Genomic DNA, 23,675 nt, shown 5'->3' on the forward strand with positions numbered 1-23,675 from the left:
TGAGGCACTTTGGTTAGAGCCGTTAATATGGGCTTGGCCCGTTGGGCCAGCCCAGTCCAATCCGTGATTTAGCAGGGTTGGGCTAGAATTTTTGGAGCCCGTTTAAAATGAGGCTTTTAATCCCGATCTGAGTAAGCCCGTGAAGCTTGACTAAAGCTAGGCCGGGCCGGCCCGTGGGTCTAATAAAATATTTATTTAAAATATATAAAAAATTAAAAGTATACTGGCGGATCTTTACTAAGAGGAACCAAAACTTGCTCTTGAGAAGTTTCAAGAGATGATGTTGTCATGTATTGGAAGGACCATTCTAGAAAATATCCCAATCTTTCAATGATGGTGCGTGATGTACTTAGCATTCTTATTACCATTGTACCATCAGAATCTAACATTTTAGTATTGGTGGCGTGTTCTTACAAAGTACAGAAGTTGCATTTATTTTAAAAATGTCCAAACACTTGTTACTACTCGAAATTGGCTGCACAGGTTTTCCCGAACTCAAACTGGTAATATTTTTTTATGTGAATTTAAATATTATTAATTTTTAAAATTTAATTATTTTTAATATTTAACTAATTAATATTGCATATGAATTGTAGATGAAAGTGAAGATGTTAAGACAACCTTGTCACAAGCGGATTCAAATATGTCTGATGAAGATGATGTGTTGGATATCTCATAAGAATCATGAACGTTCTCTTGAATAGTTTGTTTTAAGTTTTGACTTTTAGTAAATGAAATATAGTCATGTCTTTTACTTTTTTTTAGTATTTATTGTGATATATTAGAACAATATAAAAAGTTATTTAGTTTTGCAAATTTTTTTCAATAAGATATTTTTTTAATTTTAAATAATTATCTTTTTTTAGGTCACAACTTAAAGAAAAAATATAAAATTATATTTTTAAAAATGATGGGCCGGCCCGTGGAGGCCCGCGGCCCACATAGGACTGGGGTGGGCTGACCAATATAAGGCCTATCAAAATGGTGGGCTAGCCCAACCCAGCCCGTCAATTGCCAAAGCCCACATGGGTTGAACTGGCTGGGCTAGCCCGGCCCATATTGACAGCTCTAACTTTGGTAGGGGACTCTGCAAAGACTGTGCAAAGAGTGTGTGTGCAAAGAGGAAGCAATGGAGGCAGATCTTTGGTATTTTTTTTTAATATAAATTATATTCATTTATATGTTGTCTATATAGAGAGCAATCGAAGCATTTCTTAGCATATTGGCATCTGCTCTTTACCCTATAAGACTATCTGTTCCTACCGAAAACTACAGTCTGTTCATAGAGATTCCACAGAGTTGATCAAAGACAACCTCCGAATAAACTCATTATATTCTTCCTCATGACCTATCAAACTGATCCTAACAAACTTTTTACTGGAACCAAAATGCACGCCGCCTCTAGTCAAAATCTTGTGCTTCCTGAGAAAAGTTTCACAATCATCTATGGTCTTCTCACACTTCAGCCATGCAAAAGCTGTAAAGAGAAGGAAAAAAAGGATAATTTATAGGATGTTATATTAAGACTACAACAGAAGAATAGTGGTAACATCAAAGGCAGCTGATCGATTTGTAAGCCATATATTACCAGGCTGTGTTCCAAATGTCCGATTGCTGAAGTTGCATTTCCCAACAGGCAAGTTTGGCAGACTAAATGTTTGGCCTTTGTTGACTGCCTCTCTCAGTTGTCTCCACCTCTTCGCCATTTCCTGATAGCCATAATCAAAGAAGCGTGTACTTTTATTAGAGGTTTCTGCATGCTCATAAGTATCGGCAATAACGTCCAGGATTTTGGCAGCTCTGACTTGCGAATCTTTAGAGACGCCAATGCTGCTGATCTCTATAAATTTTACCATCTTTTTCGCAATTGCTTCATCCTTGACTAGTGCCCATCTGCAAGATTTAGACAGCATATTTCCATAAAATAAAAATCAAATGAGATGTTGATACTACCTCATGCTTGTGTAAACACATGCAACATGCAACCTATAAGAATGTAATTTATTTTGTGAAAAAGTGATAGTTCACGTCCAGAAAAAGAATCAGCACCGGCTTATTTATTTTGTGAATTTGGTTTTTGCTATTTCTTCTTACTTGGAACAATATAAGAAAGTTTAAGTTTCATTGAAGTTGTTTAAATGGAGGTAATTTACCAAAAGTTCCGAAAGATTGAGAAACATATATTGTAGTCCAGGGTAAGTAACATACCCTAAGCGCATCCCAGCATGTCCCGTGCATTTGGATAGGGTGAACAACATTATGTCATGGTCTGCTGGAGAAGAAATTGGAGTATACTGGGGCCAATAATAAGCTAGGTCGTGAACCAATATTCCTCCATTCCCATTGACCACGGCTTCCCTGATTGATCCATCAGGATTGTTTGGGTAAGTCACAAGCTCAATATAAGGCTCATCTCTGTCAAACTCATTGGCGTCGCCTCTCCACTTGTAGAGCCCAGATTTCAAGCATTCAGTGATCAGTGGGTATGACTGCAAGAAGTAAAAAATATGAATATGTGAAGTTATTTCTATAACAAAACTATTTATCATATGTTAGACTTGCTGAAAGTAGACAAGTTCCTTTCTTGGAAAGTTACAGAACTAAATCAAGATAAATGGAAGGACAGAAAGTTAAATTACTACATGACTTCATATGCAGCTAAATGAGAAACTTAATTTTTACAACCCTGATTTTTCCAATGCTAAGTTAATATGCCTGCTGCTGCCAACTTCTCGTGATTGAGAACAGAAGTTCATTATGGTTAGACAGTGTTCAGCTGAGATGGCAGTTTTACAAGTTAAAGGTAAATGAGTCTACTTATGGTGTAGTAGCTTTCTTACAAACAATCCAGGTGATATCCTAAATAAACATCTTAACCCAAGATACACTTTAAAGGGGAAGAGAAGGACGAATATTGTTCATTTAAGTTAGTTGTTTGATGGATTAATTATGTATTCCTTTCTAAGTAATAAAGCACACATGGAAGTCACTTACTCATCTTTATTCTTTCTAGGTCTGCGAGTGCTGTTTTCCATAAACGGGCATAAAATAAGAAACTAGAAAGAAGGAAACAGAAGCTAGTTGCCTATGTTACTTGAACAGTTATCTCATACTTCTAACTCTCTCCAGTCTGAAGCATAAAGAGGACGAATAACGGTATTAGTCTATTAGATAGAGAAGGGAATAAAGACGGCCAAGGATCTCCGAGTTTGGGTATCCCTGAGTGCCAACTTAAAGGGAAAACGTAGAATACAAGAAACATCAAATATTTAAAAAGGGATCATTTAATCGGTCCCAGGGGCAAATAAGTTAGCACATCAATGCACAAGGTCTTTTAAACATTTAAGAAAAGTATAGTTTAAATTTTTCCTTATACAGGAAGCACTATCAAACAGGAAATGAATAGAGCAGAGACATGCACCTCACCGAATCCAAGGGAACAAATAAGAATTCTAATGAAGAACACTACTACTTATCATGCATGGGATTGAGCTTATTTGGATTCAAGTCTTTCCAAATATATATTCTAACTCTATGAGGCACTGATAATCTTGTTATCTAAGTCCAGTAACACATGAACATGTTAAAATACCTTTATTTGCCCTAACGAGACAAGAAATGGAATGGAATGAACTGCATGTATTAAAATCCATTGATAGAGGATATTATAATGTGCATCACCTACCGAATAAAATGGGGCAGCGGATACGATACTCATTGGCTCTGGAGCATCAGATGGACATAGGGCATATAGTACAGCCTGAAACAGTTGGGTAGATCCTGTCCCAACCACGATGTGTCGGTTTCCAGTCTCAGCATTCCTTACTAGATTGTGCAATTTAGTTACTGCATTTGCAAAACCTGGTTCCAGAAACCAGCAATGGGTTTTGGTATCTGAGAAATAACTAACAGATTGCCAACCAGATATAACAACTGTTGTTCTGTCCCCCATCTGCTTCCAATAACTCTGGTACATAGTTGGATCACCACTGCATTGAGTGCAATGGGACATTAAATAACTCATACTGCTTGAACAAAGGATTCTCAAACTCATACTGTATAGTGACTACAGAATCATGGCAAAAGATTCTCAAAGCGCATTAGATAAACACATAAGCATTCGTAAATGAATCGGAACTTCCCGTATAATTAGTTGTATTCGCTGGCACAGACAGTACTTACAAGATATGATCAAGTAATAAAGACCTTAAGTTTCGTAAATGAAGTACAGCGAACCCATGCAGCGACGAACTTACCCATTAAATAATTATCTTGGTGATAATAATAGTACATTATTAAAGCAAGTAACTGAAGTTCCTTATATTTAAGCAGCAGATTAAAGCAATCAGATTTACATAAGAAATGCAAAGTAAAGTATCATATAACTAAGAAGGGTAGCAATCTAGACGGTGGTCCTCCTTATGACGATGTGAATTATTATGGAATAAAAGGTAGGTACAGAATGCAGAGTTGTGGACCCTGCTGCATTAGAGGAAGAAATGATAGGATGACAGAGATCTACGTGCCAATATAGACATAGCGAACTTCTAGTACTTACTTTGTTTTGTGTATTATTGGCCTTAGATGAGTTCGAATGGAAAAACATGGTTAGTGAAGACTCGTAGCTGACCCTAACTTGTTGAGGACCAAGCATAGTTGTTGTAACAATTAGGCCAATTAAACAGAATTATATCCCATGCAGCTTCACAGCATGCGGGGCCATGTGGGAGCTGTTGAGAGCCCATGTTCGCCTTTGTACCTCTTGTTTATGAAGGATCAGGCTCGGCAGAAGTGCCAACAAAATACATTCTTCACACTAACTACTAAACGGTAGAGTGACCTAAAAATGGCTCCAAAAAAGTAGGTAAGTACAAAGACATGACCCCAATACATTTAAGACCAAGCAACACACCCACTTTTCCAAAATGTATAAGGGGTGGGTCTTAAAGTGCACTTCCCAATCTTAAGGGTCCCAAGCATCAGTCTTTAGATTTTCTCAAGGACAAAAGGGGATCTTTATGTATCAAGTGCACTAAACCAGGAAAGACCCACAAACATGCATCTAATTACAAGTAGAGTAAAAGTAACTTTAAGCTAACATGGTAGCTTAGGAATCCAAAATGACCACCTTATGAAGAGTGAAGAAATATTAGTAAAGTAGAAAAAGATGTTTTGTTGAGTAGTTTGAGGGTCATAGAGTTTGAGGGTCATAGAACTAGGGGTATACAAACGGAACAGGAAAACCGCACCAAACCGATTAAAAAACCCGAATAGGTTTGATTTGATTTGATTTGGTATTGAGTAAAAAAATCCGAACCAAACCGACATATAAATATATATTTTTAAGATTTTGTATAGAATTTTAATTTAAAATGTCTAAAAACATTTGGGATTCTCTTATGTGATATAATATTTAATAGAATATGAAGTACTCCATATTTATTAACCTTAAATAATGGGTTGTACGATCACTTTCTTATGAAGTGTTACTAAAATGCGTCAATCTCTTTGTTATTCCATATGAGATCTATTAAATTTTTATATCTTTTTCGAATTTGAAGTGATTATTATTATTTAGGTATCGTATTGATTTTTATGTTTAATTACTAAATTCGATTAACCTTAAAAGTGTACATCAACAAAAAAATTATTATTAGACGACTAAAAAGATAACTATCATGTATTACTAACTAAATTCTTTCATAAGAATATTTTAATAGATAATATGTTTGTCAAGTTTTTAAAATTTTACTAAACATATATTTACTTATCAAAAATTTAACAAACTAAAATTGAAATAATATTTAAATAACAAAAACCTGAAAACTCCGACAAACCGAACCAATCCAAACCAAGTTAAGGTGGTCTGAGAGGTTCGTGCATTAGCAGCAGAACCTAGCTTTGGGAACAGAGATCATTAAATACGAAGTGAAGCATTCTCCACTACTCCCTATAACATAATGCACATTGGAATTCACAGCCAAGGAAAGATCTGTCTTTGTCTCAACTAGCAACTGAGTAACGTATACCACTCACTGCAAGTTACTCATTACACAGTCCTAGCAGCCTGGCTATTATGCCTTTTGCTTCCTGTAGCTTTTTAAATCAGTCAACAACTCTAAACAATGGAAGATTGCCCAATGTTTATACACCGAATTAAGCAACTTAACATTAAAGCGAAAATGCGTATCACGTACATGCAATTATTGAACCGGTCTAAAGACTAAACATAAGATGTGTTTTACTTTCTCCTCTTATGCTATATGACATAAGCCCAAAGAGATTTTCGAATCTGGCCAATTTATTAGACCCTATTAACTTTTACAGATAGAACCCCAACCACCCTACTACCCGCCCCCTCCCAACACAGAGACACACACCCCACCGCCACCTCCTCTTAACCCTACCGATTCCGGAAAAAGGGTAAAGTAACAAAAATCAGAAAAACATCGCAAACCTCCTTCTCTCATATCAGTAAAACCTGTCATCCAAACATCACTATTGTGTGTGATGACCTCCATTCCAGGCAACAATATCAGAGAAGGAAGCTCAGTTTTTTCCTGGCTTTACAAACAAAATTTACTTCAAAGATTTTTCTTCTTTTACAAGCAGAAAGACTTGAGGAGGACATGAAATTTTGTGACATGCGGATCACTTGATCAACTGCTGAGCAGATCGGAGACACTTTTACATCTAAGTTCAGACACAGATACGAGTATTCGTCCAACTAGACTGTTATCAATTGGTCATCTCCTTTTTGCAAAGGGCAAATTGCGGGTAAATATTCTACTTTTACCCGATAAACCATCTATCCTGACCATTTCGTACATCTCATGCATTCTTGTAAAACAAAAACCAGACAAAGCAACACAAATACGCTTCATCAACTCAGCAAAGTCCTTTGAGAAGAAAACAAGAATTTTGGAAGAGTGTCTGATAAAAATTTCAGGCATGCAATGGCAGAAATGTTAAGCAGATTGGTTCTGCATTAGCAAGCATCTTTGAATTTTTAGGCATAAAAGAAAGAATCTTTTTTGACTCAAAAAAATAAAAAATAAGTTTTTTTTTTTTAGGGAAAGGAGGAGGAGGGCATGCAGTGCAATAAAACAATGCTTAAAGAAAAGATCTTTCTGCTAGCTACTTACTGGTCAACATTTATAAGCTGCTGTTGTATCAGCCCTTCATTTCCCTGCTTAGCCTGCGCTGTAAAAGAAGAAGATAATGATGAAAGAGGAGCTTCATTCTCTTTATCAGGCATTCCATTCAGGCTGGACGACCAGACCATCCGTAAATGACCATCATGAATAAGCTTAAGTAACAGCCCAAAGTTAATCGCTACCGAAACAAGCCAATTGACTGACACCGGCAGCAACGCCTGGCCCTTAATTTTCACCGGACCTGATACTTTGGACGGCATTTTTACAACAAAAGAGTATATGAAAAATACAGTAAGTGAGGGACTAAGGGGAGTGAGGGCTAGCTCTAATGCTCTATGTTGTATTGTGTCTGAGATGAAAAACGTAAGGGGTTTGGGTTGTTATATATAGGGGATGAAGGTAGCGGTTTTAGCAATGGACTCTGCACAGCTTGAAAGCGGTGGTAAGTGAGAGTTTGACTCATTTACTCTAAAGGAAAATTAAACTCTTCCTGATCTTCTCACTAGTGTTTTGTGTAGTCGTTACGATCCAGATATAACTAGAAGACAAAAGAAAAAATTAGCTTTGATCAGAGTCTGCTCTGTAGTGCATGCACAATACCACATATGAAGAATCTCGAATGGGTGGGAAAAAATCTAATACACAGCAGTGTAATCTCGAATGTAGATTAATGTGCAGATGGGTCTCATTGATGATTCACAGATTGAGAGAAGAAAACACTAAACCATTGGCATTTTCTGGGAAAAAATTGGACCTGAAATGGTGGGAGTATTTTCACAGAAAATTGCTATATCTTGAAGTAGCACTGTTAAATTGGAACTCTTCCTCTTTCCCTGGATTGTCTTAACCCTCAACTATAAACAGCGTAGAGAGAGAGAGGACTGTATAAATTAGGAGTAGAATACGAGACTTATTTAATTTGGCAGAGATGGCGAGATGGGTTAAAAAAGCTGCCACTCTTATGTGTGCCTGTGCCCTGTGGTGCACACTTCAACTCTAATTCTCTTTTGCCTTTTAATTTCCTTTTCTTTCTTTTTTCTTTTTTCTTTTTCAATTATTGTTCACATATTTTACAATTTTGAAATTTGGCTTGTTGAGTTGTAAATAAACTCATAAAATATTAAAAAGAATATATTTATCATTATCATTATCATTATCATTATCATTATCATTATAATTACTATATTAAAAGCATGAAGGCTCTTAGTGAAATATCGTTCGTCTTTTTTGTCCTTAAAAATAGAATTCACATTGGACAAAATAGTAATTAGATTATTTTCCAAATATATAATATTTCAAAATCAATAAAAATATTTTATTATTAAATCTTTCCTTGTTTAAAATATGTAAGAATTCCTAATATTTAGGAATTTAAATTGACTATATTAATTTACCTTGTATAAATCATTTCCTTAACTAAACACATAACCATAATAATTTTTCATGATAAATTTCCTAATATTTAGGATTTTGAAATATGAAATATAATTTAGCATTGTGATATGCAAAACTTACGTCTCCAATAGTTTTAAAAAAACGAATTTTGGTTCATTTTCAATAGTTGTTTAATGAAATATCTTTTCTTTCTACCCTCTTATTATGGTTTTGAAATTAAAATGCAAGAACTATGCATCTTACATCTCTAATAGTTTTTAAAAAAAACTCCTTTATTTAGGAGTTACGTTAGCTAAAGTTTATTAGCAATTAAGTATTTCTAATTATTTTATTTAGGTAAAAATTCTTAATATTTAAAATTACAAATTGCTTGCTTAATATTTGAAACTTTAAAATTATCTACAATTAACAATTTCACAAAATCATGTACGTAATTGTAGATTCCGTGTTTGCAAAGGTAACGAAGTGTGCTAATAAATACTAAATTATAATCTACTATATTAATACTTTAGCCCAACATCGAATTTTAGAAATACTTTTGAAATGCACGTTAAGTATACTTAGCTTGAAAATATTTATATAGTTTTTTAAAATTTTATATTTATTGATATGGGGTATACATGCAAAATGCGTATCCTAAAACTAGCACTATATTAAAAACATGAAGATCATTAGCGAAATATTATTCTCCTTTTTTACTCTTTAATAGTAATAAGATTAACTCTAGACAAAATAAGCATTTAATTATTTTCCTAATTCTTAGGACTTTGAAATCAACTAAAATTGATTGAACCCGTCCTAATTAAAATTAGATAGGAAGTGCTAATATTAAAAATTTAAATTCTATTTAGATTCTACCGCTTCAATCGGAATAAACACATCAAACTGAGCACTAATATAAATATTTGAACGTTTACGAAAGTTACGTACCTTACATAAGTAAAAGTATATAAAAATTATAGTTAAATATGTAATATATGAATTTTAAAATAAAAGCACACTCATAATACTCCATATTTTTAGGAAGATAAATAATGCAAAATTTCTTCCTAAATTGAGTAATTAGATAAATAGGAGTACACAATAATTATTATTTTAAAAAACTTGTACCTTTTTATTTAAATTTCTTTTACAATAACCCATAAATAGTTTAAATTTAAAATTTAAGTAATTCTTTTAAAATTTTATATTTATTAACACAAGATATACACGCACCCTAAAGGCTAGTATAGTTAAAGGTAACACTCTTTATTTAATTCCAGCCAGCCCTTCCTTGAACGACAAAGGAGATCAATTTTAAGGAATATGTTAAGTAGCACTTTACAACGGTGCTTCTGCAGTAACAACCTGTTGCCGAACCCCAAACCTAACCTATGTGCTTGTCAGACATTTTTAATTGTAACTCTAATTTTGCTTCACGATTGAATTATTTTCTATCATTGTCAATAACTTTTTACAGCATCCATTGTTATTCAAAATAAGCTCCAGTTTAGCTACAAATTTTGGCTATTTTTTTCAGAAAAAAAATTTAAAAAAAATTCAACTTCTCACATAGATAGCGGTAGAGCCAGATATTTTCTGTTCGTTGACTATAATCACATAGAAAAAAAACATTTTTTTTTGTTCGCAGATCTTTCCATCTTGGGTTTTTGGTCGGTGGCTAATGTGTTTTTAGATTCATGATTTCATATTTGCATTTGCAGTTTTTATTCCATGTTCCTCTTCCCCCCCCCCCCCCCCTTGAGAACCTACAAGTTTGATGTTAATTCTGCATGCAAGAGCTTGTCGCGTAATTGGACTCGATTTAGATAAAGGAATAAAATTGTGGTAAGTTAAAAACGAGTCAATTTGAGAATCCTCACGATGCAGATAAGGGAACTTCAAGAGTAATTGTTTTACAATTTTAAATTTGAATTCAAATCACGCATAATCTCTTCCTCATAGTAGGATCTCGTCCAAGACATTTAATATATTGCAAAATCGTATTAGTACCAACTCATCACTACATGATATTCGACGTAGTAAGGCAAAATACATAGGCTACCCCTGAACTATGGATCAAATTCATGTTATATATTTTTTTGCGGACCAAAATTACGTTACAACAGAGGCGGACCCAGGATTTGAATACAACGGGGGAATCACTGTATGCTAATTACTAATGACAAAATTCGACGTGAATCTCTTTTAAAACTTAATGATTATGATGACTTATCATCCAAAGATAAACAAAATAAAGTTCTAAAGAAAAAGAAAGCACCTAACAGAGAGAGATTTCTTCGTAAAATGGGTGCTTTAAAAAGGGAAGGTATTTGATTAAGCATGTCTCACACTTTAAAATTTCTAGTTTTAATTAAAGAAGGAGTTAGTGATCAAAAGGGCGTTCAGACTTTAAATTATTAAAAACTTATTAAAGAAATCAATATTAAAGGCATGTTAATAATCTATTTGAGGCTTTTAATTTTAAGGGAGGAATTTAAAAAAAATAATTAAGTAGACTATTATGTGTTAGTGCTAAACTATAATTAAATTCCAAAAAAATTATAAAAGTAAAAAATAAAGTAATTTGCTAAGTATAAATTACCTTGTATTCAAAGAATTAAAATATAAAATGGAAGAAAAGGTAATAACTAAAATAGAGAGGAGGAGAAAAGCGGAAGCTGGTTTGGATCACACGTCCATCAAGCTAAGCAGGTAACTTTAGCACACAACACCACTTCTCCCGTATAGCATTTTGTACTTGGGGGCACAAGCAAAATATTTAAGGGATCCCATATATATGTATAGATATATATAACATATATATACAAGATTTTTGCTGAGCGGAGTCCCGTGACCCCTTAACCCACAAGGTGGGTCCGCCTATGGTTACACACCTAATCTTTACATAGTGTCTCTAAGACACACCACTTTTTTCTTTACCAGTTTTTCAAAATATGCTTAATATCACGCACCAGTCATACAGCGACACATGTCATTGACTTAAAAAAATCACCCAAATAAAAAAATGAAAAGGAACTCATCTCCTTCGTCGTGCCTTCACTAGAGCTTTTCAGCTCATATCTTTGCCTTCATCAAGAATCATCTTTCATCCTTCATCTATTTACATACATATATCCAAGAAAAAAATATGGATAGACTAAACATAATCCAGTTTTCAACGTCCCACCACCACTACTCACATTTCACAGCCTTCTTGTTATCTCCATTGCCGCCAACCACCCAAAAACCCTAGACCTTCACCTTATAATTTAAAAAAAATAAAAAAATCTAATCAACTGCTCTTTCCTTCTGATGTATTCTTCTTCTTTTTTCTTGAAAATTTTCGAGATATAACAAGTGGGTTTTCTTCATATCTGCCTCATTGAAAAGAAAGAAAAAAAAAAGATTTTTCTCAATTGTTCTTCCAATCTCACTTGAAGATTTCATTACAGATTCTTCTACACTGTTTATAATTTCTAGTTGAATCGATTTTTCAGATTTTTTCCTCGATCTATTACAATTTGAACAGATTTCTTCATTAAGTGGAGAAAATGAATAGTAAACATCTATATTATCTCTAAGGTGGAAAGGTTGAGTGTGTAAAGTGATTTTCGTTCATAAAAAGTGTGTAATAGAAATTTGATCCATAGTTTAAGGGGTAACTTATGTATTTTGCCAGTAGTAAAAATCAATTTTAGATGTCTCTCTTGTCAGTGGGATTATTTAAGAGAGGTAGAGAACTCAATTTTATAGCCCGTTTGGCCAAACTGCAAAAATCAGCTTATTTTGAGAAGTGTTTTTTTTCAAAAGTGTTTTTCTCAAAAGTACTTTTGGTAGAAGCAATTTGTGTTTGGCTAATTAGTTTGAAAAGTACTTCTAAGCAGGAATTAGTGTTTGACCAAGCTTAAAAAACTGTTTCTAAGTGTATTTTTCTCAAAAGTGCTTCTCAAAAAAGTACTTTTGGAAAAAAACTATTTTTTTTTTGCTTCTGCTTCTGGTTCTCCTCAAAAGCACTTTTTTTTCTTCCAGAAACTAGGTCAAACACCTCAATTTTCGGTCAAAATTGTTTTTGGCAAAAAAAAAACACTTAGACTTTTAGGGGTTGCTTTTGCAATTTTTAAAACCTGAGAGAATCTCTGATGTAATAAAAAGAAGTTGGAAAGGAATATCTGTAAAGCAGAGGCTGGCTCGCTGGTGTGTCTTGATTTGATCATAGTCATCGCTGACTCATGTACTTAGCCTTATTCTAATTCAGATCACCAGAATCCCAGTCTGATTTTTGTTATTAGCTAACTAAGTAAATGGAGAAGTTTTATTGTGTGTCTCACACAACTTACATTAGTTGTGTGTGGTTTCTTTTTGTCTCACAAATTTGTGGACCACAATCTTACACTTCTGAGTTCACAAAAATTTGAGTTCACAAAACTTTGAGACAAAAAAATATTTCATACAATTAGTGTCAGTTGTATAAGACACAAAATAAAAAATTTCAAGTAAATGGATTATTGTTTCTTCACAAAATTTGTTTTTTTTGTTAAGAAACGAGGTTGACTAGTCAACCAAAAGGGCATATAACAGACTAAATATTTGCTTTTAAAATTTCAAAATGATTTTGAAAATGACTTGGCTTCATACCTATCGTGACAATAAATAATTTTTACAGCTGGGATCATAAAGAATTACAATTCTAGATAAATACAGTATAATTTTATCTCATGTTTGATGGAATTTTAGATTCGAGAGTTAGCAATTTCGTTATTGTTTTTATACAATCGTGGTATTACTTTTACATCACTCAGCGGGATAACAATTTCAAAATTACTAATTTTGCAATAAAATAACAAGATAACACATATGCCCTTTTCCGAAACATTTGTCGCAAAGTATTCTAAGAAAGTTAATGATAGAAATATATATAAAAGATTTATCCAAGTTTATCTAGCGTAAGCAAACATACGTTTCATATTATATTTCGTATAGCCTATTTTAGTAAAATATCAAATATCTACCAACAAAAATATATCAACTAAATAATCTTGTCATGATTAATCCTCATATTTATAATTCCAATATAACTTATTCACAAACTAAACGATCCTTAGATAATTCAAAACCTAATTACATGTAACCTCTTACCGCACGTGTGAGTGAGTTTGTAACTTAGAAAAGAATGTAAGAATATGTTATACTCGGTTAACGTACACTGATGATTTTTTTATTTTTTTATGTGCGTTGCTAGTTGTATACTAGTAAGTAAAAACATTTAGCTCTGTCCGAAAACATATTATTAAATTTTATTTAAATCCTAAATTACATGATTTTGTTAAACCATCATATAAAATTGATATACAACAAGTACTCTTCGTAACATATTTAATAAGTTAACAAAAATAAAAATGTATAATTATAAGTGGTTAGTGATACCAATAGTGCCAAAAATAATTACACTATTGATATATATAACATAAATCTGTATTTTTTTAAATAATAGAAACCCTACATAGGAAATATTGCCCTTAAAATATGAATTAGCAGTTATATCAACTGCTACGACACATTTCTCACATATTTTTGTGATTCACCATCCATTTAGCGTAATGTATTTCTAGTGCGCTACTGGAATAGGAAAGGATCATTTTATAAAAAAAAATTGATGAATGTTTGCTTCTATGCATTATTTCTCGGTGCTCGTTTACATAATCATGTGCGAAGATATCATGTCTTCATGTGTACCCTAAATCCCAATTTTGTCCAAATACTTAATTGGTTTGACTAAAAACACCACATGTGCGCTGACATGTTTCAACTAAGACTAATTAATTAAGATGGTAAACATTGATCAAATAAACATTTAACCTTGTTTTTAATGTTATGCAATGATTAAGATTGGTTTGTCAAAAGAAACTTTCACCGGCCATGCTTTGTTGCATCAATATATAAACGTCTCTGTCAAAACCCATTGTATCTTTAATTACCTCATGAATTTATCGAAAAGCTAATGTTTTCATGTATACAATTAATGAGGACCAAAAGTAGTAACATATCATCACTAAAAACACTGGCTTTTTGGGGCAACTAAAACAAGATCAACCTTTCATGTCTTGACACAAAGCAACACAAGTTTCACATCATTGTGTTCTCTGTTTTAGAGAAAGAAAAATATCATATTACTGTTTCTTATGGAGTAATTAAACGTGTTCAAATTTACCAGTTTTACTTCCTAGATATTAATTGAACTTGCTCAAGACACATCAAAAGCAGTGCCATTCTTATGTTGGTTGCCTAATAGGTCAGGTACGTGTCCAAAAAAAATAACATAGATCCCTCCAGTAAGATTCAAAAACTTTAGCTGCAAAACGAAATTAAAAGATTTTCCAATACTTGTTAGATAAAGAAATCATGAATTACTAATCTTAACCTTTGTTTTTAAATTTTTTCTTCGAAGGAAGAGTAGGATTGAAACAGACTTATAGCGTGTTTGGTCAAGTAATCTTAACCTTTGTTTTTAAATTTTATCTTCGAAGGAAGAGTAGGATTGAAACAGATTTATAGCGTGTTTGGTCAAGCTTTTTTCTTGCCCAAAATTATTTTTTTTTGTAAAAAATACTTTTTTCTTCAAAGTTAATGTATTTGACCAAACTTTTTGAAGGAAAAAAAGTGCTTTGAGTAGAAGCAGAAACTGTTTTTGAGAAGTAGAAAAAAGTAGTTTCTCCCCAGAAACACTTTTTGTAAAGCTCTTTTGAGAAAAAGATAGCCCGTTTGGCCAAGCTGCAAAAATAAGCTTATTTTGAGAAGTGTTTTTTTTTTAAAGTGTTTTTCTCAAAAGTACTTTTGTTGAGAAGCAGTTTGTGTTTGGCTAATTAGTTTGAAAAACACTTCTGAGTAGCAATTAGTGTTTGGCCAAGCTTTAAAAATTGTTTCTAAGTGTATTTTTCTCAAAAGTGCTTCTCAAAAAAGGTGTTTTTGGAGAAAAGCTACTTTTTTCTGCTTCTCCAAGATTGCTTCTACTTCTCCTCAAAAACACTTTTTTCCTTCCAAAAGCTTGGCCAAACACCTCAATTTTTGGCCAAAAGTGCTTTTGGCAAAAAAAAAAAGAAAGCATTTTTGGCCAAAAAGAAGCTTGGTCAAACAGGCTATTAGAAGAACCTTTTAATAGCTTGGCCAACTCACTAATTGTTGCTCAAAAATATTTTTCAAATTGATTAGCCAAACACAAACTGTTTCTCACCAAAAGTAATTTTTTTAATAATACTTTTGAAAAAAAAAATACTTCTCAAAATAAGCAGATTTTTCCAGCTTGGCCAAATATGTTATTAAAACAAAACCGGTGTTTATATTCAGTTCATATATAAATACATAACGTACATGTATTGTTATCAGTATCACTAAATTATATTTAATAAATATGCCTTTCACATTAAATTATATGATAAAGTTTTCTTTAGAATATTGTGTCAGATTTTTTTTACGCTAACACAATTTCTCGAGTACCTAGTTAGTTAAGAAAATAAATAACCATTCATATGCTGTCTTTACTGTCAATCCTTTCTTCATGTTTAAGTTGTTTCAGGAGTTCATTGAAATATACAAGACTATAAGAATGTGATCAAAATTGATAGTGATGATACGTAACCTTGTATTGTCCATTTTACACCAAAAGACCAGGTAAATTAAAAGTGTAAAACCCCATGCTAGGGTCCACAAAATCAAAAGACTGCAAAAGTTAAGAATAGGTCACTATCTGGCAAGGACCATTTTGTGTTGACGTATGAGAGCTCAGTCATCCTAATCGTTTTACCAAGAGTGTTCTGAGTTAGTAGTAAATGCATGGAATGGAGTAGGCTGATACACGATTCTTTAATTTTTCTATTGAACCTAATAGTTTCGATATCAAACATAAGTCTATGAGAAAATTAAGTATAATTTTGTTTACCCTAAAAATGGATAACAATTGAATTTATACTGTGGTTTTAAAGACACATAATTTTACTTGGTATAAACTGAGAAAAATACAATATTAATATTGAAATTAACTGAAAATTGAAATAAAGCAAACCAAATGAGATATGCAACTTTGGCCCTCGAGATAGTTTACGCTCGAACCAAAGGAATGAGAAAAATGATATATGAAGTAAATAACAGAATATTGAGAGCTTACAGAGCTTAGGGAATGGTATATTGCTTTGAATTGTGTGAATGCATGTATATTACAAATGATCAGACCTCCTTTATATAGTAAGAGAGTCCTACCTTTGGTACAATTCTAAATACAGTAAAAAATCCCATGATTAGCTAATTAATCGGCATCCTTTTGATGCATGTCGAGATTTCCACCGTGAATCCTTGCCCAATTGCGGATATTTTGGCTTTCCGTTATTTGGCTTGGTAAGCCTCTCTCGATCTTGCTCGAATTTTATCCCGCTCGATCTCGGTCTTAGCTGATCTTGATCTCGATCGGTCTTTGAGTCACGAGCTTGGAAGCCTAACTCCATGCCACGGTCCGGTATGACATGGGGTCGAACCTCGGCCTACCAACCCCTGGCCTCGATTAATCATAAAAAAGGGCAAGCCCGATTTTAACGTATACAAATAGTCCCCTCATTTTTTGGAGAGTAATGAGAAGAAACGATTTGAGCTCTCGATCTTCACCTCGATACATAATGACATAAGCATCACGACGTAAGCAACAAGTGGATACTGAAACGTCCCATTGGTTCGGATACCGAGGCATTAAATGCCTTTCAGTCTTTGTTGGCCACTACCGGTTCTGAACCGTCGCCATCTACCTATAAGAACCCAAGCCTTTCCTCATTCAAACTTTTACACTCAAAGTTTTTACTACCTTTGCTTTCCTTCAACAAATCCCTCTGCTTCATAATCTCCGCATCAAAGTTCCTTAAACCCTTAGCAAATCGCGTATCATCCTCAATTCTTTCTTCCCTTGTTCATCAATGGATAAAACTTCCAAAACTGTACCGCAAAAGAAAACTACTTCTTCGTCCCGACCGGCCGGTGAGGAACCAGCAACGGAGCCACGCCCTAAAGATTTCTTTCCCGGAGGGTGCGTCATCACTTTTGACTTCAAGGTTGAAAAGACCCTCTCGGTTCCGGGTCAATATGAGCCGATGACGAGGTATATATGCACGATCATCAAAGACCTCCTCTCCCAAGTTAAGAAAGACTACAACTAGGATAAAAAGCATGTGGTGGTGCCTGCTCCCGAAGAATTAATCACCACACACGTGGAAGGGTTCTCAAGTATTTACACTTACCCCTTCACGTTGGGTCCATTGGATCCAGTTATTATAGACTTCTGCAAGAAGTACGAGGTGACACTCGGTCAAATTCACCCCTATTTCTAGAGGATAGAGATATTGCTTCGTTTCTTCGTGAGCAGAATCGACGAGTGTCACTTCATCCTCAACCACCTCATACGCTTGTATCGCCCTTGACTATATCGATGAGGACTAATAAAGCTTCAACGCCGGGCCACCAAGGAACCTTTCTCGAGCATAGATGGGACAAAACCAGGGCTGGATGGGCCGATTTGTTCGAGTGAAGACCTCGAACTTGATCCTGGATAAGAGCATGCCATTTCCTGAGAAATGGAATATGAAGCGTAAGTATAACTTCGTCCTCAATTTTGTTTTTGTCTGCATTTTTCCTCCTTTATTATCGGTGTTTTTCGATGCAGCTATTGCATGGACGCTGGGTGCGGTTCCCCGACTCGAAGAATGTGTTAGGGGCCTAGTGTCGCAGAAGACGTATGCTAAGCGCGATCTATTGAAGGGTCGATGGGAGGCCTGTAATCATGATAAATTTTTCTTTGTGACTTAACAATTTGACCATTGTTCGAATTTCCCTTCGATCTTACTTATCTTGCTTCTGTAGGTTTCGGGAAGGTTATGCCAATGAGGCCCCCATCTGGTGATGAAGAAATCCTTCCCCAGCCATCTGCTATGAAGTAGAAGAAAGAGAGGAAATTGAGAAGAGCTCCGAGTTCCACGAAGTCGGATGAAAAGAAGCCCAAAAAGAGGCAAACCCGTAAACCCAAGGAAAATGTCATCCCTCTATCAATGGACTCGGTCCATCGGCTACTAGATGAGTCCGAGGAAGATGAAGAGGAAACCGAGTTGGTGGTCTGAGTGTGGCGCTGATACTCAAAAACTCTCCGAGCCGGTGGGAGCTGAAACTGCTTTGCCCTGACTTGATGAGCCCGAAGGAGAAGTCTCAGACAAAGTCTCCGAGCCAGAAAGAGCTGAAGTCGCTTCCCCTCGAGCTGAGAAGACTATCGAGGAGGAGGCATATGCTGATGCAGAAACCATGTCCGATGCCCCCCGAGATGAAGGCGGCGCCTCAAAAGTTTACTTGGGGCGATAGAGATTGGAGATTCCCCTTCAATGCCTTCATTCTCTAATTCGATGATCAATGATGCTCAGGCGATGGAGACTTGCTACGGTGAAGGGGTCCATGGGGCAGAAGACCCTTTTTGTAGTTACTTTGTTAGAGTGGAAGACGTCACCGGTTTGGGTGACTTCAAGTACCGAGGAAGAGCTCGAATGAAGCCTCCTCGAGCTTTAAACTGGCTGATCAGTTCCCGGCCTCCAGCGTCGATCCCGAGTGTAAATGATCCATTGTCATATCGGTCTTGGAGGATGCTCAGGTTCTCTTTACCCCCGTAGAGGTGGATAGCTACCTCCGATGCTTGGTCACCGAAGAAGACCAAGCCAAGATGGATGAGGTGGAAACACCTTGTCTTTTTAACGAAGCCCAACAAGCTCTATACCGGGTAATCCCAGATTTCACTGCCGATGTCAATTTTCATACTTAGACTTTTCTTCCTTTATATAACTTCCTTTCCTATGTTTGTAGGCTTCAGTCTTTCATCATGAGGATTTCCTCCAATTCCGAGGGGAGCTGAGCTGGTATGAGGCCGAGATCTGAGGGCTTACTGAGGAAAAGGATGCCTTCAAGCTTCTCAATGAGCAAAAGGGGAAACTAAAGGCCTCCATGCTGAGCTAGAAATGGCTCAAAAAGAACACGACAAACTATTTGAGCATGTAAGAAGAATATTTGAAATTAGTGACAATGATTCGGACGTGGTAGCTAATGGTTCGAACCCGCAGGTCCAACGAAAGCTTGACGTGATCAGGCAACTCTGTGAAGAAGCAAATGCACTAAAAACTGAGGCCGAAGGATAGAAGGAGAAAATGGACTGCCTGGCCTCAGAAAAGGAGACTGCTCGAGCCCAACTAGCCTCAACTGAACACGAGCTCCGAGGTACGAAATAGGAAATCTTGGTACAGGCCAAGAAAATCAAGGAGCTTCAGTCCCAGTTAGGTTCAGCAGTTTCTGCTCGGGAGAACCTGATCACGGAGCTCAAAACAGCCAAATATAAAGTTAAGGCAGCCAAGGCTGATGCTGATGTGGTGGTGGCCATTTACCGGGCCGATTCTGAAGCCGCTCAGATTCGAGCAAAGGAGGTTGCCGAGGTCGCTCAAGTTCAAGCAGAGGGGGTCACCGAGCATGCCAAATGTCAATCTCGAAGGGAGACCCTTGAGGAAATCCATGCTCGGGGCTTTGACCTCACAACCGAGATCAAGAACACTAAGGAGCTTGAAGCTGAATCCAGGAAATTAGCTTACCTCGATGATGATGATGAATCTAGAAGCTTGATTGAATCTGGAAGTGGAGAAGACCCTGAGGGCGAAAATGCCTCTCCTGGAGATGACCAAACCACTAAGGCTTAAAATAGTTTTTGAATTTCTGTTGAGGCCACTTCGGCCTTTATATAGAACTTTCATCGGGTCGTGTAGCCCTTGTAAATGTTTTGATGAATATATAAAACTTTTCCCCTTCCATGTATTCTGAGTCTGTTGTCTTTTTTATTTATATAAAGGTCAGAACGCCTTAGCATGATGTTGTCATAAAATTATGATGTTGTATTCTAAGGTCCGAGATTTGGGGTAATAATTTGATCTTGAATCGAGGCGGATTTGCTTGAACTCTATTTAAGGTAGCCTTTAGGCTTTACGATCGAGTGAGGACTTGCTCGAACTCGAAATAAGGTAGCCCTTAGGCTTTTTAATCGAGTGAGAATGATCTCTCGAACTCGAAGTAAAAGTAGCCCTTAGGACTTTGTATTTTGTATCTGGCCGATCTGGCCTTTGTAAAAAGATTGTTTATGTACATATATAAGGTTTTCTACCCTTTTCGGCTCTAAAATTTTTCCTTTGTTTTATTGCTTATATTCACAAAGGTTGGAATGCCTTGGCACAAAATAATAAGGTCGTGTTCGAGGATTCGAACGAACCTTGCCTTTATTGCCCTTCTGGGTTGAGGCATTATCGGGGTTAGGTGTTACCGAAGTTTTTTCCCGAAATATCTTAAGTTTAAGATTCTACCAAGGGTAGCCTTTAGAACCGGTTGTGAAAGAATTTTTTCTTTTTTGAAGGCCTATTTTTGTTATGGACTTCGAACGTCTACGAACCGTGTTAGATTGGACATAGCCTTATAGTTCGAGTGTAGCCCAGTAAGCTCACTTTCTCGAGTTATCTAGGCTTGACTAAGGTAACAGTCCCCGAGTGGGTATGGCCGTGGCCTTTGAAAACTGAGGGTTGTTTGATAGGTCTTATGACTTCGATGTTCAATAGTTCGATCTGTTCAAGTTTATTTTACGGACGACAGTCCCCGAGTGTGGGAGTGGTTACCTGAACTCTGGTTATAATCGGCCCTTGGGGTTGTTTCCATAATAAATCGTAAGTATAAAGTTGTAAAATGGAAATTTTTCCATGACATTAGATAGTTGCAAGAAAAGTACTTCTCTTTATTCTTGTAAAAAATAGTCACACACGTGTACATGTTTTATGTCAGGGCTCGAGCAATCTATATGGGCACGGTTCGTTTTGACCATTTGGACCTTACAATAAATCCTACCTATTGAGGCCCTTTCATTTCGAAATAATTTCCTTGCTAAAACAATTCAATATCTGAGGGTCCCTAGTATTCGAGGTTGATTGTAAAGAAATCTCAGATACTATAAACATAGTTTTTAATACCGATTCGTGAACGACCTTCAATTATAAGTTAACACGATCCACTGTTGCCTTACTAAAACCTTGCCGAAAAACCCAATTGGGACAAAAACGGTTCAACAGAAAAAGAGTGCAACGCGTGCTTTCATACCTAAAGGCTTCATGCCGCTCCTTGTTGATAATCTGCAAGTGTTAGTCAAAAATGGAAATAATTGAAATGGGTTCATACCTCAGTAGTAATACCATTTGAGATGAGTTACGTTCCAATTGTTCGGTAGCTGTTCTCCGTCCATCGTTCCGAGCTTAAAAGATCTTTTCCCCGTGATCTCGAGAATCAGGTACGACCCTTCCCAATTCGGACCCAATTTTCCTTCATTTGGATTTCGACTGTTTAACGTGACCTTCCTCAGTACCAAGTCCCCGACATTAAAATACTTGGCCCTTCGATTGTAATACCTTTCGATCTGTTATTTCTAGGCATCCAATGGGATGAGGGTAGTTTCGTGTTTTCATCCAACAATTCTAGGTCATGTTCATGGCCTCGTTATTTGACTCTTCCGTTGCATATCGGAACCTGATGCTAGGTTCTCCGACCTCGACCAGTATTAAAGCTTCGGTGACATAAACTAATATGAACGGGGTAGCTCTGGTACTAGACTTCAACGTTGTGCGGTATGCCCAAAGAACCTCGGGTAGGATTTCTTTCCATTTCCCTTTGGCATCAGTTAGTATTTTCTTAAGATTTTGGATGATAGTTTTGTTGGTCGATCAACTTGTTTGTTCCTACTGGAATGATAAGGTGTTGATAGGATCCTTTTGATCTTGTGATTCTCGAGAAATTTAGTCACCTTGCTGCCAATGAACTGCTTTCCATTATCGCACACAATCTCGGAGGGCATCCCGAATCGACATATGATGTGGTCCCAAATAAAGTCTATGACTTCTTTTTCTCTGACTTTCTCGAAGGCATGTGCTTCAACCCACTTAGAGAAATAATCAGTCATAAATAAAATAAAATTGAGACTTACCTGGGGCCGATGAAAGAGGGACAACAATATCCATTCCCCACTTCATGAACGGCCATAGGGGACAAGACCGAGTGGAGCAGTTCCCGGGGTTGATGAATCATTCGTGCCTTTGACATTTGTCGCATTTTCAGACAAACTCCTTTGCATCCTTTTCCATGTAGATCCAGTAGTATCCGTCTCTGATCACTTTGTGGACCAATGATTCAACACTAAAATGATTTCCGCAAGTGCCCTCGTGGATCTCCCTTAGAACGTATTCGGTATCTCCCGGTCCCAAACATATCGCTAATAGACGAACATTTTTCTGAACAATGTTTCGTCTTCGGACAAGGTGAATCGTGCTGCTTTTGTGCACATAGCTCTCGACTCTTTTGGATCTGATGGGAGCTTGTCGTTCTTTAAATACTCTATGTATTTGTTTCTCCAATCCCAGGTCAAACTTATGGAGTTTATCTCGGTATGACTTTCTTTGACCACTGATCTTATGAGTTGTACGACAACTCCGAATTGAGTTTGTTGTCTTTGACCGATGACCCTAGGTTTGCAAGGGCATCGACTTTGCTATTTTGATCTCGATGCACATGTTGCAAAGTCCATTCCTTGAATCGGTGTAGAGTTACTTGTATCTTATCCAAGTATTTTTGCATTCATTCCTCTCGAACTTCAAAGGTTCCGTTAACCTGACTAACCACGAGGAGGGAGTCACATTTGGCTTTGATCACCTCTCCTCCTAAGCTTTTAGCTAGTTCGAGACCTACAACCATGGCCTCACATTCAGCCTCATTTCTAGTCAATTTTATAGTTTTAATGGATTGTCTAACTACGTTACATGTGGGTGGTTTTAAGACGATGCCGAGCCTAGACCCTTTTACGTTCGAAGCACCGCCTGTAAAAAGGGTCCAGATTCCCGAGGATGTACCCGAGCTGACTAATAGTTCCTTTTCGACCTTGGGTATTAGGGCTGGCGTGAAGTCAGCCACGAAGTCTGCCAAAATCTGAGACTTGATGGTTGTCCGAGGTCGATACTTAATATTGTACCTGCTAATTTCTACGACCCATTTGGCCAATCTTCCCAAAAG

At 36.1% G+C, this 23,675-nt stretch overlaps 1 protein-coding gene across 1 annotated transcript; it reads right to left on the bottom strand.

Moving 5' to 3' along the window:
- Positions 1-1,210: 1,210 nt before the first annotated feature.
- Positions 1,211-8,155, bottom strand: LOC107784414 (tryptophan aminotransferase-related protein 2-like). Its single transcript, XM_016605546.2, has 5 exons — positions 7,146-8,155; positions 3,686-3,989; positions 2,209-2,489; positions 1,589-1,893; positions 1,211-1,477 (listed from the first exon to the last, which is right to left on the bottom strand). The coding sequence occupies exons 1-5, from the start codon at positions 7,415-7,417 to the stop codon at positions 1,281-1,283; spliced, it is 1,359 nt and encodes a 452-aa protein (XP_016461032.2). The 5' UTR covers positions 7,418-8,155; the 3' UTR covers positions 1,211-1,280.
- Positions 8,156-23,675: the final 15,520 nt, after the last annotated feature.

This window comes from Nicotiana tabacum, chromosome 6 (assembly GCF_000715075.1).
Source record: "Nicotiana tabacum cultivar K326 chromosome 6, ASM71507v2, whole genome shotgun sequence".
NCBI classification, from domain to species: Eukaryota; Viridiplantae; Streptophyta; class Magnoliopsida; order Solanales; family Solanaceae; genus Nicotiana; species Nicotiana tabacum.

Excerpts from the sequence above, each read along its gene's own strand:
- LOC107784414 (XM_016605546.2), bottom strand. The coding sequence starts at position 7,417 with ATGCCGTCCAAAGTATCAGGTCCGGTGAAAATTAAGGGCCAGGCGTTG. Across the intron at positions 2,490-3,685 it reads CCGCTGCCCCATTTTATTCG|TCATACCCACTGATCACTGA; the intron begins GTAGGTGATGCA and ends TACTTCTTGCAG. Across the intron at positions 1,478-1,588 it reads GACATTTGGAACACAGCCTG|CTTTTGCATGGCTGAAGTGT; the intron begins GTAATATATGGC and ends TTCTCTTTACAG.